Source organism: Photinus pyralis, unplaced genomic scaffold (assembly GCF_008802855.1).
Source record: "Photinus pyralis isolate 1611_PpyrPB1 unplaced genomic scaffold, Ppyr1.3 Ppyr1.4_LG5, whole genome shotgun sequence".
NCBI classification, from domain to species: Eukaryota; Metazoa; Arthropoda; class Insecta; order Coleoptera; family Lampyridae; genus Photinus; species Photinus pyralis.
The window spans coordinates 28,352,775-28,368,472 of NW_022170596.1; the positions used below are offsets into that span (position 1 = coordinate 28,352,775).

At 37.6% G+C, this 15,698-nt stretch overlaps 2 protein-coding genes and 1 long non-coding RNA gene across 4 annotated transcripts; all 3 read right to left on the reverse strand.

The window, feature by feature from the left end:
• Positions 1-583: 583 nt before the first annotated feature.
• LOC116172173 (40S ribosomal protein S8) lies at positions 584-2,008 on the reverse strand. The gene is made up of 4 exons (XM_031489326.1): positions 1,914-2,008; positions 1,216-1,598; positions 931-1,060; positions 584-733 (listed from the first exon to the last, which is right to left on the reverse strand). Exons 1-4 carry the CDS (start codon positions 1,915-1,917, stop codon positions 624-626), a joined length of 627 nt encoding a protein of 208 aa, XP_031345186.1. The 5' UTR covers positions 1,918-2,008; the 3' UTR covers positions 584-623.
• Positions 2,009-6,238: 4,230 nt separating this feature from the next.
• LOC116171189 lies at positions 6,239-6,783 on the reverse strand. Its single transcript, XR_004145394.1, has 2 exons — positions 6,352-6,783; positions 6,239-6,300 (listed from the first exon to the last, which is right to left on the reverse strand). It is a non-coding gene; the product is annotated as an uncharacterized LOC116171189 (long non-coding RNA).
• Positions 6,784-7,258: 475 nt separating this feature from the next.
• LOC116171188 (pre-mRNA 3'-end-processing factor FIP1-like) lies at positions 7,259-9,960 on the reverse strand. 2 transcript variants are annotated; one of them, XM_031487884.1, is made up of 6 exons: positions 9,622-9,957; positions 9,129-9,571; positions 8,922-9,010; positions 8,767-8,867; positions 7,899-8,064; positions 7,259-7,845 (listed from the first exon to the last, which is right to left on the reverse strand). In XM_031487884.1, exons 1-6 carry the CDS (start codon positions 9,763-9,765, stop codon positions 7,472-7,474), a joined length of 1,317 nt encoding a protein of 438 aa, XP_031343744.1. In that variant the 5' UTR covers positions 9,766-9,957; the 3' UTR covers positions 7,259-7,471. The 2 variants fall into 2 exon arrangements, with proteins under 2 accessions (XP_031343744.1, XP_031343743.1); XM_031487883.1 differs by having other exon boundaries at positions 8,767-9,010; positions 9,622-9,960.
• Between the last annotated feature and the right edge of the window lie 5,738 nt (positions 9,961-15,698).

The following is a 15,698-nucleotide window of genomic DNA, read 5'->3' on the forward strand; positions in this document are numbered from 1 at the left end:
TCAATAATTTAAATAGAACATCCTTTTGTACTTGTTTCCTTGTCATTTGTTCAACAGTACCATAACTATTATTTTTCAAATTTTTATCTACCACTATTTTATTTCGCTATTCGATTGTGTTTTGTGTTCTCTTCAATTTTTATACGAGGTGTCCTGTGCTTAAAATTCATAATTTTTATGTTATTAAAATTTTTTTCTTATTAATTAATTAGATATTTATACATCGGAGTAGGCTGTCATAATAAAAAAAGACAAACAAGTGTCGCAAATTAGGTAATTATGTGCTGCAAGTGTACTTTCAATTTCGTAATAAGTTTTTTTAGATAAATGCAGAGCCGCACCTTTACATTAAAAGAGCCACAGGTTGCCGACTCCTGCACTAAACCGTTAACAGATACAATTTATGTTTTTTCGTGTTTGCGTTATCCACAATGAATTACTCAAAATTCAGACAATACCGCCGGTGTTATAATTTGTTAAGGGATGCGATTGGATGTTTTTTCAAAGAATTACAATTAAAGTTTAGTTAAAATCACAATTTAAAACAGTACAAAAAGAGGTAAAACAAAATAAAAGATAACAATCAGCGTTAGATAGATTTATTCAAAACGCACTATTTACATCTATTTAGCCTTCTTCGATTTAATCTTACGCATGTAAAATTCAAGTTCTTTGCCTTCTAAAATATACCCGTCGGCACGACCACACTGTCCAGGACGAGATGCCAAGCACGCTAGAAAAAAATTAATGTTAAAAATGTTTAAAATGGTAAGTTTTCAATTGAGAAAAACACTTAATTTCAGAGTAACTATGACAGCTTGATCACAGCACCAAAGGTGTAATTCAAGACGAATTGCACCGGAACTTGGGCTCGCTTAAGTTTATCATCACTAGTGAATTAAGCAAAGTGTAGAACTAAGGAACTCTTACCAAGGATGCGTCCAGTTTGGAATTGTTCTTCAAGTGCAGGTTCTACTTTAGCCGTCCGTTGTCTGGTTGTGTATTTGCGTGTGACTTTTTTGCTTCTCTTCTTGTTTAATACGGCTTCTTCGGCTTCAGACTACAAAATACATCTTTCAAGAACGTGAAGCATGACATAAGAAAAATAAAGTGGCATCAATTTCAGTTAAACTTAAATGAGCATAATCACTGAATTCAGTTGACACGCAAACTCATCACAAACGCTAGCAGTTGTGAATGTGTTTCGATACATACCAACTTTGCTCCCTTCTTGCGTCCTAACGGTAAAATATAATGACCTTCGTACCATTGTCTAAACGGTGTAGCGTCAACAACAACGATGGCATTCTTTACTAAAGTTTTAGTACGGACCAACTCATTATTACTCGCATTGTACACTACGTCGATAATACGCGTGCTGCGTGCAATTCCTTCTGAACCCCAGCCAAAGTTACCGTGATCTAAACGCAATGCTCTGTATTTCAAGTTTCCACCTCGTGTTCGAACATAGTGTATTCTTCGCGCGCCAAGTTTTGTATTTGCGGCCGGTCGACCTAACTCGAACTTCCTCTTCTTACGCAGTGGTTTACGTTTTCCACCTGTTGCACGCCGTTTATGCCAGTGATCTCTGCTAATACCTGAAACAGGGACATGTCAGTTTCTAACCTCAAAGCTTGGTAGAGTTTGTAAATGAAAAATGTTTGTATCAGAGCGCTGTGGAATGATTTAGTTTTTCATCAGCACTAATAAATGTCTGCAATAAACAATCATCATTACTTGTAAACGAAGAGCATGGAAAATTATCCAGAAAACAGACAGTGTCAAGGTTTTGACAAAAAAATTAACGATAATTTATAGCTAAAACAATTCCACTGATCATAATTAACTTCAATATAATTAAAAATGTAACGGATGGTTAATATACAAGAAGATATTTTAAAAATTTCACTCACCCATTTTGCGGGGTCAAACCAACGTTATAAAAGGAAACAGAACATTTTAGGTTATGGTTCTTTCCGGTAGCGCCACCTTCGCGACACAAATCGATAATCCCCAAAAGTGGACGCATTCAATTATTTCAACGACCTAATTTAAACCTACCATAAATATTTAAAGTAAAAAATGCGGCTAGTACCAAAACAATTTTTATTTAAAACATAAAGGAGGATGGGTTGAACGAAGTTCATACTAAGTACTTCAGACAATGATCTTCGCTTTAATAAGCAAAATCGCTACTTTTTCGGCAGCTCACATGTCCTTACCCCTTATTCTTGTAATTGCAATATCAAAAAGTTTATTACGCATGTAGATTTGGAAATTATTTATCATTATCTACAATAATGTAAAATGCCATCCTCTCAAGAATTTAAATTAAATATAGCGGATAGCAGGGGCGGACTGGGTACTTAAGGGCCAGGTGGAATTGCATATAGGTTATGGGCCATTAAAGTATTAGTGTAGTAATGAAGGTGGCGGGGGGGGGGGGGGTTAGCTCTGAGGTGCACCACAAAAATAGTACTCCTTTCTCGAAAATCAATTACCATACAGTTTTTTTTAAACTGCAGCTGAAACGTAACAAAATATACAATCCACACGAGGTGCATCGCCTATCATTGTATTTCAGCACTTTCATGCTACGACAAAAAATGATAATTCATTGTAAAACACTTCAATTAAAACATTTAACAACATAACATCAACCCCAATTAGAGAAACGTGTTAATAATTTTGAGACCCGAACAAAAATTGTCTCAGATCGACCCGGAAAAAAATTTTCTTATAGAATGTGGCCTGTAGAATCCATAATTTCAAACAGTTCCAAGATTGGGCTACTAGTTCAAAAGTTACAACCCTTTGAATTTTTTTCGAAATTGGTTTCTAGTCTATAACTTTTGATTGAGAAGTCTGATCGAAAAAGTACGAATTGATTTGGATTCTACGCACCCAAATTAATAAGAAAAAGTGTTTCCCCGAGAAATTTTGGTGTAGTCGATTTTTGGTAAAAAAGGAAGGTTATACACTGCCTTTTTTTGAGCCCCGAAAAAAAAATTGTCTCAGATCGACCCGGAAAAAATTTTCTTATAGAATGTGGCCTGTAGAATCCATAATTTCAAACAGTTCCAAGATTGGGCTACTAGTTCAAAAGTTACAGCCCTTTGAATTTTTTTTTCGAAATTGGTTTCTAGCCTATAACTTTTGATTGAGAAGTCTGATCGAAAAAGTACGAATTGATTTGGATTCTACGCACCCAAATTAATAAGAAAAAGTGTTTTCCCGAGAATTTTTGGTGTAGTCGATTTTTGGTAAAAAAAAGGAAGGTAATACACTGCCTTTTTTTTTGCCCCGAAGAAAAAATTGTCTCAGATCGACCCGGACAAAAATTTTTCTTTTAGAATGTGGCCTGTAGAATCCATAATTTCAAACAGTTCCAAGATTGGGCTACTAGTTCAAAAGTTACAGCCCTTTGAATTTTTGCCACCTGGCCTGTAGGTCATATTGGCCCGTTGAAAATTTATAAGTCTGTGCTGTATTAAGTTTCTTGCACTATTAATAAATTATTAACACGTTTTTCTCATTGAGGTTGATGTTAGGTTGTTCATTAAAAAATTCTGTTTTTATTTAAGTGTATTACAATGAATTTATCATTTTTTGTCGTATTTTGAAAGTGCTGAAACACAATTACAAGCGACGCGCCTCGTTTAGATTATGTATATTTTGTTACCTTTAATTATCAGCTGCAATTAAAAAAAACTGTATATTCTAATTGACTTTCAAGAGAGGAATACTTTAAAATGAAGCAAAAAAGCAGAGCTGCAACCCCCCCCCCCCGCCATCATTACACTAATACTTTTTAATGGCCCGTAACCTATGCAATTCCACCTGGCCCGTAAGTACCCAGTCCGCCCCTGCTGGCAGTCATACCACGACTGTCGTTAAGTCATACAGACGACTGTTGACGCCAGGTGAAAAAATCTATACCTAGGGAATGCCACCCATACGATACGAGCGGGATTCTATGACGATTTTAAGAAACTTATAACGAAATTGTAGGGTTTCTAAAGATTAGGTATACCTATGTAACGATTCTAAAAAGAAGATTCTAAAATAATTAGAACTATTGTAAACAATCCCTACGGAGGAGTTCTAGGGATATTCTAATAACAATCCACATTTTATTTTTTAAAAATGCACCAAAAGTATACTCGAATTCCAAAGTTGATTTTTAAAAATCTAAAAAAAGTTTTTAAATATATTATAGTCATGTTACCGGGATTCTAATAAAATTCCCTCTGTACAAGAACTTAAATGAAGGGTTTAATGGGATTTTAAAGGTATTCTAGGAAGATTCTTAATTGTGAACATATTCCCGGACCTCATGGGAATATGGGAAAGTTCCACATTTCACGATTTGGGGCTACTCGTATCGTAGATTTATGTATTAATAATTTTATCCCAAACGAAAGCAACGAATCTTCTCATCAAAATATCTTATGGTAATTGTAGGAACAGTCTGAGCCATCCCCTCTAGTGTACGAAATGTTATGCTAGGTGTAGGGAAAGGAACGGTGAATTTTCATTTCCTGGGGAGGTATTCGAGACATTCTCCCCCAAAATATTTAATGGTTTTAGCACTTATACACCGTAACGTTTAAGAAAGGACCACGAACCATAACACCGCAAGTCTGTGGGGTAGGGAAAGGAAGGTTTGATGGTCTTTTATAATAAATTGTCATGGCTGCCCTTAGGGCTGAATGTTTTTAAACAAGAACGAAGTACCGGGAGTCACAAAAATCTAACGATTGATGTACTGAATTTGTTTCAGGGGGGGAGGGGGGTTCCTTACGCCCGGACCTCACGGGAATATGGGAAACTTCCACATTTCACGATTTAGGGCAACTTTCGTTTGTTTGGGTCCTATTTTGGTTGCATGAAATTGCTTTAGTTTACGTTTTGGATTAAATGACACGGACATTCGCCCACGTATGATGGATGTAGGTATGTATACCAATAAAGGGGAAGCAGAAAAGTTATTTTCGCCATTTCTGTGTGAAAACGTTTTGCATAGCAACAGTTTTTAGATATTGGGAAGTAAATTTGCCATCGCTTTAGAATTCCGGGAATAACTAGTAAACAGAAAAAGCCGGATGCATTTGATTGGACCATTTTTTGAAACGGGCGAATCGTAGCGAGTCTTGCAGCTGTGACGTCATGATCACTATCTTCGTCACGTGACCAACTAGTCGTTGCTGCCGTTCCAAGCGTGTTGTATTTTTTCGGTTTGCTGCTCATTTACGAAGTGCGATATTAAAATAAACTTAAAAAAAGTCAAATAAAAGACGGGAACAATTCTGGCACATAGTTCGTTTCGGTTCATCATACGTAAATCGGCATTTAAACGTAATATTAAACTACAAAAAGTGATGGCGTCCCTTCTCCTTTTCGTACGAATTTAAATCGGCGTTTGCGTGTAGGATCTCGGGACGCGACCACGTAATTTTGATTTTGTTGTTAAATTCAACGCTTAAAGTAACAAAAACCGGCGGGGAAGTGTTCACAAATCGGTCTTTTCGATGTCGTGTTAAATGTTATCGCAAGAACAAGAAGATGGCGTCCTATTTTAAATTCGTTTGTTTGCCTTTAAAACTTAACGTTTTGTGCACCTTTTTTCGTGTTTGGAATCAAGACGCCTAAGATTTCATTGATATGTTGATGTGGGGTAAGTTTGTAGACCTTTAAAAGTTTCGTGGTGACGGTTACGATAATATGTTCACCAGACGAAGTGCTTCATTAGCGCTACCTAAAGACGGATGTTTGATAGCACTGTCGAGGTCTACACATCACTGTGAGTCGACGTACAGTGGTATTTACACCTCGACACAGCAACTCGTGAGAAAAACCTTGCTAGAGTATTCAACTGTCTTTGGGTAGCGCTTCGTCTGGTGAACGTAAGCACTGCTTGCGCTAGCCTTAACATATGACGTACCTTATAGTATCGACGGTTTATAATAAAACAACTTGCTGCGGTATATTTAGTTTCCGATTTATTTATCAGGCACGATAGGGCTCTGCCATTTTGCTACCCTTCATATTAATCCGTTGAAGTAGGTTATGTCAGCTGCGTTCAATTCGACGTTTAATACAGAGAAATGATCACTGACTTGCAGAACATTCATACTACGATTGTGACGATTTCATTGTATATCCTGGTACTTCCGGGAAGACTGTCAATTCTGCGTTACTTCGTTAAACTTCATTCTGGGCGCTAGACCTACGTTTCTTAGCTGTACAAACAGTTCCACTGCGTCAGTTTGACTAAACCTTTACCCGTGGCAGGGCTACCTACACAATTCCAATTTCAAATCGTAAATTTCAAATTAAAACGAATCTTACCAACTTTACAACTTCCATTTGGCTTGCTGCCAAGGATTGAGAACCGATCTCCACTGTTAATACCCTCGTTGTTGACATCTCTTCTCCGACACCTGCCATCTTTAGGAACAAGGATAGCTAGTCATCAGCAAACCAAGTAAAAAAGGCACTCTCGTCGTAAACATTTTACAAAATGCGACAGAGGGGGGCCCTTATCGGTTACCAGGATTCGCATCCCAATTTCTTCAGTCATTGCGGCACTTCTTCCACAATCTCTCTTGATTTCCTTATCACTTGCACTTCAACAGGTGATTTTTTTCAAAGTAAACTTATGCATTAAGAATCAGATTTATAGTATAAACAATTAACTGTATGTACGACTTGCAGATGTGATGCACATTGACTCCCTCAGTACTGCGCATACGAAAGTGCGCTTAAATTTGAATTAACGCACACGAAATTAATAAAGCCTTCGGTCATCACTGTGAATTCCAGTTACATTATAGCCCCAACTCGAACGGAACCGTCATGATCCTTTACAGCATAATTTGGAATAAACAACAAGAATTGTAACGTTATTATTTATTATAATCAAAACCCTTCTACCATCATGGTGTAGGGAAAATAAATTAACATATTCCATCAGATAAGCCACTATAAACTATTGTGCTCCATTTTTTCCATTCCTTTCCACATTTTATTTTTTAAAAAAGCACCAAAAATTAGAGTGTGCATACTCGAATTCCAAAGTTGATTTTTAAAAATCTAAAAAAAGTTTTTAAATATATTATAGTCACGTTACTGGGATTCTAATAAAATTCCATCTGTACAAGAACTTAAATGAAGGGTCTAACGAGATTTTAAAGGTATTCTAGGACGATTCTTAATTGTGAACAAATTAAAAATATGACATCAAGTACACACTGTATTGGATGGCATTTTTTTATTATAAATACAAATTTGTCCGATATAGTATCTTTACACAATAAAGGCGTTGTGCGCGGGTGCACCATTCTGTTGAAACCAGTACCCTTTGAACTTATTCAACAGCATCATAAATCCAATTTATTTATTTCTGTAGAACCTAGTAGCATAATAATAAACAATGCACAATAAAATTGGATTACGACAACTATTTAACTTAATCACTATCTTCGTGCCTTCTAGATTTCTTCTTACGATGTGACCGATGACTCGGACTTCTCGATCGTGACTTATGCCTACGAGATCTGCTTCTCGATCTATCTCTACGATGAGATCGTTCACGCTCTCGATCGCGATCTCTCTCCCGAGATCTATCTCTTTCTCGCCGCATCGACTCCTTCTCCTTCGACTTTGAACGTCTAGACAATGCCATCTCGTCCTTTACGGGGCTAGGGACGGGCATCGGCGGATGCCTGTTCGACATCATAGGTGCGTTTACGGGCGGAACGGGAGCGGGAGGCATGACCGGACCGGGTGGGGCGGTCGGTGTTAGAGTTTTTATCTCCTGCGGCTGCCACGAAGAATTACCTCCTGCGCGTGTTTACTATTTTATAAAGTGTGTGAGGCTATTAGAAAAAGTTTACCCCATTGGGAATCTTGAGTAGGTTCGTAGCCGCCGTAAAACGGTTCCGGTTCAGGATTGAAGTCGTATTCCGGATGGAACTCTTCGAACGTCGTCGGTGGTGGGACAGACATATCCGGAAATGGGGCTGGCTTTCGGCTATATTCTCGTCTATCGGCCGTCATCACCTACAGTGTACCGATTAATATCCAACCCCAATGCATGCAAAGATCATACTACACTAAATAGACACCAGCTACGTACATTTCACCCCCTTATTAGGCTGAAATAATTTGCATCATCTCTTTGTCTGTATTCTTAAGAAAAACTCTGGTGTGATATGATAAAGGATGCGTAAAGAAGAGAGGTGTGGAAGAAGGCGTAAGTGAGCAGGGAAAGAAATTGAAGTAAGCATAGAGGAGGTGTGAAAAAGCAAGGAGAAGTGTGTCTGAAAAGACCAAAAGTGCAGTCATAAAAAACAGGCAAAAAGCGTGATAGAATACAAGAAAATGCAGTTAAAGGAAGAAGAATTGAAGATGTGTTGTGAAAAAAGAAAATGCGAATGAGATCAGAAGGAAATTGAGAAGGATGCGTGAAAAAGATGTGAAAGAGCTAAAAAAGAAAATGTAAAAAGAGGATAAATGAAGAAAATTGAGAAGAGAAGAAATTTAGAAGTTAATCGGAATATCACATTATTAAAACTTCACCAGCAAATTCAACTAGTAGATGGACAGCATCCACGAATACTTAATTACTTGCCATTTGAGAAAACGTGTACCGATTAAATTAAAAATGAATGAATTAGTAAAAGAAAACGTAAATCTTACTAACACATGTAGATCGGCTATCTAGTATAGTGTGATCTTTATCAAATGTAAAGATTAGGCTACCTGTATAACATTTTCTTTGGGAGCCTCTACTTTCGAAACGGGAACACCAATGCGACTTGTGGCACCACCGATAACGTCAATTGAACCAGTCATTCTTCTACCTGGAGGAGGTCCAGCTTTTCTTATTCCTGCATAAGCAGCACCAGCATACTTACTATTATCATTCATAATCGGTAGAGGCCCGCGTGGCATTCCGATAGCGTTCAGGGGCAGCAACCCAGTACCCGACTCCGACACACGCATTCTAAATAAGAAAAATTTAGGATGTGACATTCAAGACATTACGTAAACGACCTAAGTGTTTCCTTTACAAAATAAAACTTTAAATAAAAAATTAAACAATGCGTAACAGATGTAAATACCGTTTTTGTCGCTCACAATAAGCTCTCCAAGTGTCTTCGTTGAATCCGTAATTAAAATAATCGGTAATATCCGCACCCGGTTTCCGCCAGGGCTTATCTTCCAAGCTGTCCAAGTTAAATTCGCTTGCAGGAATACCATTGATCAACCCCACGTGTTCGAATTCCTCAACGGTAAACTTTCCAGTTTGGGGCGTTTGCAATGTTTTGTCCCCTTTCGTTGTAGTCGTAAGTAAGCCGCCCCTTTTTATGTTAAGCGAAGCGTACGTTGGACTCGTTTTAATATCGCCAATTACGACGTTAACGTCATCGTCACTGTCTTCGTCGTAGTCCTCCTTATCACTGCCTTCCCCGTTTTGTTTGTCTTCTTCGACGGCCTCGCCGTTTTCCGTCGGTTTATCTTTGGGAGGGTCATCGAGCGGTGGATCGGCCTCGGGGGCTGCTTCCTGAAATTACGCTATGAATTCCTACAAAATATGTAATGAACTATAACTACTTCTGGTTGATCGGCACTGTTGTCTGTTTCGGCCACAGCCTCCTTCTCTTCTACCTCCGGTTGCTTTTCTGCTTGTGGCGGAGGTGCATCGACGTCGCCGTCGCCGTATAACCACTGATCGTCGCTTTCGGCATCGTCCGCCATATGATTTTGTATTATATAACAAGATCAATGATAAGTGAAACTGTGCAAAAACTTAATTTTAAAGTTTTAAAGACAACAACGCACAGCAATTTGGTTAACTGAATTTTATCGCAAATACAACAAATACCAACAGTACAAAAACGAAAATCACTAATACATACAATACACTTTTTTTTATTATACCGGGTGATTCATTAGAAGTGATGACAGTTTGAATTTCCGGCAAATTAAAAAAATTATGAAGTTCGTACTAACTGATGATCATTTATTTAATTGCAGTGGTGAATCATCATGTTTTCAGTAAATCGTTTACTTATTTATAGTCTTCAAATACTGCTTTGTTTTACCACAAATTATAAACTAACGCGAGCCGCTGTCACGTTTCTTACATATTTTAGTGCATCAACTCCAAAAATTGTTCAAAGTAATAAACCGCAAATGGCACACAACAATTAACCACACTGGTTTCTTAAATGACAGTCATGACAGAAAAAAATTACTAACGAAATTCAAACCGTCAATCTAACAATGCAAAAAATACTAAACTCTTACGCGCGAAATTCAAGCGATCATCACTTCTAATGAATCACCCGGTACCATGAAAACACTACTTGCAAATGTGTTGCATATTGACTCCCTCGGTACTACGCAAACGCAAGCGCGCTTAAATTTGAATTTATTTTAACGCGCTCTAATTAATAAAGCCTTCGGTCATCACTGTAATTCCAGTTACATTATAGCCCCAACAACCGTCATGATCCTTTACGGCATAATTTGGAATAAACAACAAGAATTGTAACGTTATTATTTATTATAATCAAAACCCTTCTACCATCATGGTGTACCGAAAAATAAATTAACATATTCTACCAGATAAATCACCAAGCTATAAACTATTGTGCTCCATTTTTTATAGATGTAATTATGATAGATGTATATGAGTGTTGGGAAACAAGGAGTAGCTTTTTGCAATAGTTTACTCACCCTGGTGCCACAGTGTTGATCAACCTCATAATCACATGTTATGTTAGTAGCTTTCATTTCTTTCTAATTATCCAATATAAACAATATTTTTTTTCGAAAACTACCCCAGATGTGAGCTTGTAATTTCTAATCAAGTGAGATCTCGACTCAAGATTGCATTCACTAGATGGTAGTAGGCGAGGTAGCGAATTGAAATTTGTTGTATATGGCTTGTGTTATTTATTTTATTGGACTGCAAGTGGTAGAAGTCTAGAGCGGCTACAATAGGTCTTGGTCAGCTTAAAGTACAACGTGTGTGTACTTTCGTTTCGGTGTACATACCTAGAGTACTGAGGTAGCAGTATGTAGGTTTATTGCGAGAGTGATGGAAGAAATTAATAAAGATATTGCAAATGTTTCTTAAAGAGCCTTTTACCACATTTTGTAACCCTGTGTTGGAAGCGGTCTCTGGGTAGCCTAGGAGTCGCCCTTATACATGAACATCTGCAGACGTTCAATTGTCCTTTTAGAATTCAACCCTACGGCATCTGTTCCAAACTGTGGGACCTTTTGCAACTATTTTCATTTTTTCCTGAAGGCTCTGGATTCCCTGGCGGCTACACCATTGCAAATAACGCGTTCTAATTTCCTTCTTTTTTTAAAAATCTGATGCCCAAATTTAATAACTAAATCATAAACAAATTATCTTTTATTACTATGAATCATCATGCCCTTAAAATTTGTGGGGGTTACTTTTAAGATGGCAATTTCCGTCAACGAAATTTATAATTTGTTCTGTGCATTTCATTATAAGAATCACTGATTAGTTTTTCACAAAAGAAAAGTAGTTTTCTCCTAAATTGTGTGAAATCCGTGATAAATAAACAATGCCAGATTTTGTTTTAAAAGCGCTGTGATTGGACGATTTTCTAAAATCAGTTTACGTGCGATGACGTCGTACCTAACTACGTCATCGCGTCATGTCACGTGATCCAGTTTTTAGTTTATCGTTGAAGCCGCTTACGCGTCCTATGCAGCTTTTTTCCGTTTTCTTTGAAAATAAGAACGATCATAACAAAATAAACGCCGGAAAATTAAAACTAAACACTTGGAAAATTGTGGCACGTCGTTATTTTCGGCCCGTCGTTAAATAAATCGGTGTTTTCATGTTTCAAAATGTTTGGTTATGGTGGCGTCCCCTTTGAATTTAAACTCGCGATTGCGTGTTCGATGTTTCTTGCATTGTTTTTCAAATTATAAAGTGTCGTGATATTAAAAATCAACTCTTTAAAGTAATAAAGCGAATTCGGAAAGCACATCGCTCGTTTCGGTGCCGTCTATAATTTCTTACCTAAAACTGGTGTTGTCTTGTGCAATTACGTGGGTTTCTGTTTCTTGTTTTGGATCAAGACGTCTATGATACGATTTCAAGAATATAGGTATCGACTTGAGGTAAATTTTCAAACCTTTTTTTAAAGTTCCATCATACTTCTTAATTACCGTACGGCCTTAACCTTGAAATGCTACATAGGTACCATCTCTTAGTTTGCGATATTCTACAATAACAAAGCATGTTCAAAAGTTTAATATTTAGTTTTCATTTTGGTGTAAATGATATAATAACGAAATATAGTCTGACTAATCAATGTACGTATCTTTCGGTGAATTAAGATGGATGGCGATATGCTTGTTGATGTGCAGACCATACGGAAGATAAAACGGTAATTACATTGTACACAATGCGGTGGTCAAACACACTAATTTTACTATACCTTCCTCGTAAATATAACAACATCCGCATCGTAGACTTTTGGAGTATAAGGTAGATTTTTATTACTGTCCAATGCCAATAATCGGTAGCAGATGTAAAAATTCTTTACCTTCACAACCCGTTGAAACGATCAGGATCAATTTATCTTGTAGTACTAGTTCAGACTCGACGCTGCATTATGTACCGTTACTTTTACAGTACTCCGCTCGAAATGAATTATAAGATCGTACATTTATTTTATTTCAGTAGGTATTTCTTAAATGGAGGAAATTCACAAACATGGGAAACCTGCTCGGAATTGTGAGTTTGTATCTCAATCTCCTTTCGGGTTTTCTCCCATTCTTTCAAGTACTATTGACAGTGCAATCCAAAATGCATTGCTGTCAAGTCACTTCTTTTGTTTACATCGGAAATCGTACTTAAATTGAACTTCCAAAGGCGACTGGACAGCACCTCATTTTTGATCGCCCGATTTCTGTACTTGCAAATTCAAACCACTTTAGTTATTGAATAATGTCAACGATAATATAAATTTTATTCGCATATTTACATTTAAAGTAAGTCCGTAAAAATTATAAATAGTAGACTTCTTTTCTTTCTAGTCTAGAGACGCCATTATAGCCTCCTCGCATTCTATGCTTTGATGTTGAAGTATTCTTGCTATTTAGGTGCATATTCCATATTGTCTTTATGCTTCTCCTTTTCTTCCTATTTTGAATTCCAGTGTTCCACATGTACGGTTTCGCAAGCTGACTGTTTACCATTCCTCCAAGTAGGGGTCCAAATAAGCGTTTTAATTTTTGTCTATCAAAGGTCTCTATCAGAGCATCCACTTCTTTTTTTATCTTCTTAATAGGAATTCCACCAACTCCCCGTACCCTTCGCAAGTACTTCATTTCAGTAGCTTTTTTAGTCTGGTTTTTTGTGATTCGTTCAGCACCCAACTCTCTCTACTACCGTAGGTCAATATTGGTCTGTAACGTTATTGCTGTAAGTAGGTTTCAATAACTATATTTCTAATTAACTGTTACAGTACTTATGGAAAAAGGCGATCCTTTGGCATATTCTAGGAATTCCTCGAGAAATTCATAGCCACCTACTTGAAACGTAGATAACCAAATTCATCTTAATAATACCTACTTATAGGTAAGCAGGTAAACTAAATTTTCTTCAATTATAGCGTTTGCAGGTTATGTTTATTATTTACACAATAAACTTGACAGTTTTCATTCAACATTCAAAAAAATATATAGGAGATCGTAGATTTATTTATTAATCATTTTATCCCAAACGAGAGCAACGAATCTTCTCATCAAAATATCCACGAAAATATCTTATGGTAATTGTAGGAACAGTCTGAGCCGTCCCCTCTAGTGTACGAAAATGTTATGCTAGGTTTAGGGAAAGGAACGCTGAATTTTCATTTCCTGGGTAGGCATTCGAGACACTCCCCCCTTCTGCATTCTCCCCCAAAATATTTAATGGTTTTAGCACTTACACCATAACGTTTAAGAAAGGACCACGAACCATAACACCGGAAAGTCCGTGGGGTAGGGAAAGGAAGGCTTGATGGTCTTTGATAAAAAATTTTCATGGGTGCCCTTAGGGCTGAATGTTTTTAAACAAGAACGAAGTACCGGGAGTCACAAAAGAGCACAACAATCTAACGATTGATGTACTGAATTTGTTTCATGGAGGGGGAGGAGGGTTCCATACGCCCGGACCTCACGGGAATATGGGAAAGTTCCACATTTCAAGATTTAGGGCAACTTTCGTTTGTTTGGGTCCTATTTTGGTTGCATGAAATTGCTTTGTTTACGTTTTGGATTAAATGACACCACTTATATAATGGATGTATGTATACCAATAAAGGGGAAGCAGAGAAGTCATTTTCGCCATTTCTGCGTGAAAACGTTTTGCATAGCAACAGTTTTTAGATCTTGGGAAGTAAATTTGCCATCGCTTTAGAATTCCGGGAATAACTTGTAAACAGAAAAAGCCGGATGCATTTGATTGGACAATTTTTTGAAACGGGCGAATCGTAGCGAGTCTTGCAGCTGTGACGTCACGATCACTATCTTCGTCACGTGACCAACTAGTCGTTGCTGCCGTTCCAAGCGTGTTGTATTTTTTCGGTTTGCTGCTCATTTACGAAGTGCGATATTAAAATAAACTTAAAAAAAGTCAAATAAAAGACGGGAACAATTCTGGCACGTAGTTCGTTTCGGTTCATCATACGTAAATCGGCATTTAAACGTAATATTAAACTACAAAAAGTTATGGCGTCCCTTCTCCTTTTCGTACGAATTTAAATCGGCGTTTGCGTGTAGGATCTCGGGACGCGACCACGTAAATTTTGAATTTGTTGTTAAATTCAACGCTTAAAGTAACAAAAACCGACGGGGAAGTGTTCACAAATCGGTCTTTTCGATGTCGTGTTAAATGTTATCGCAAAAACAAGAAGATGGCGTCCTATTTTAAATTCGTTTGTTTGCGTTTAAAACTTAACGTTTTGTGCATCTTTTTTCGTGTTTGAATCAAGACGCCTAAGATTTCATTGCTATGTTGATGTGGGGTAAGTTTGTAGACCTTTAAAAGTTTTGTGGTGACGGTTTACGATAATGTTCACCAGACGAAGTGCTTCATTAGCGCTACCTAAAGACGGGTGTCTGATAGCACTGTCGAGGTGTACACATCACCGTGAGTCCACATACGGACCTCAACACGGCAACTCGCGAGAAAAACCTTGCTAGAGTATTCCTGTCTTTGGATAGCGCTTCGTCTGGTGAACGTAAGCACTGCTTGCGCTAGCCTTAACATATGACGTACCTTAGTATCGACGGTTTATAATAAAACAACTTGCTGCGGTATATTTAGTTTCCTTTTTATTTATCAGGCACGATAGGGCTCTGCCATTTTGCTACCCTTCATATTAATCCGTTGAAGTAGGTTATGTCAGCTGCGTTCAATTCGACGTTTAATACAGAGAAATGATCACCGACTTGCAGAACATTCATACTACGATTGTGACGATTTCATTGTATATCCTGGTACTTCCGGGAAGACTGTCAATTAGGCGTTACTTCGTTAAACTTCACTCTGTGCGCTAGTCCTACGTTTCTTAGCTGTACAAACAGTTCCACTGCGTCAATTTGACGAAACCTTTACCCGTGGCAGGACTACCTACACAATTCCAATT

Excerpts from the sequence above, each read along its gene's own strand:
- LOC116172173 (XM_031489326.1), bottom strand. Across the intron at positions 1,061-1,215 it reads GCAAGAAGGGAGCAAAGTTG|TCTGAAGCCGAAGAAGCCGT; the intron begins GTATGTATCGAA and ends TGTATTTTGTAG. Across the intron at positions 734-930 it reads CCAAACTGGACGCATCCTTG|CGTGCTTGGCATCTCGTCCT; the intron begins GTAAGAGTTCCT and ends ATTTTTTTCTAG.
- LOC116171188 (XM_031487883.1), bottom strand. The coding sequence starts at position 9,765 with ATGGCGGACGATGCCGAAAGCGACGATCAGTGGTTATACGGCGACGGC. Across the intron at positions 9,572-9,621 it reads ACAGTGCCGATCAACCAGAA|GAAGCAGCCCCCGAGGCCGA; the intron begins GTAGTTATAGTT and ends GCGTAATTTCAG. Across the intron at positions 9,011-9,128 it reads TATTGTGAGCGACAAAAACG|AATGCGTGTGTCGGAGTCGG; the intron begins GTATTTACATCT and ends TTTCTTATTTAG.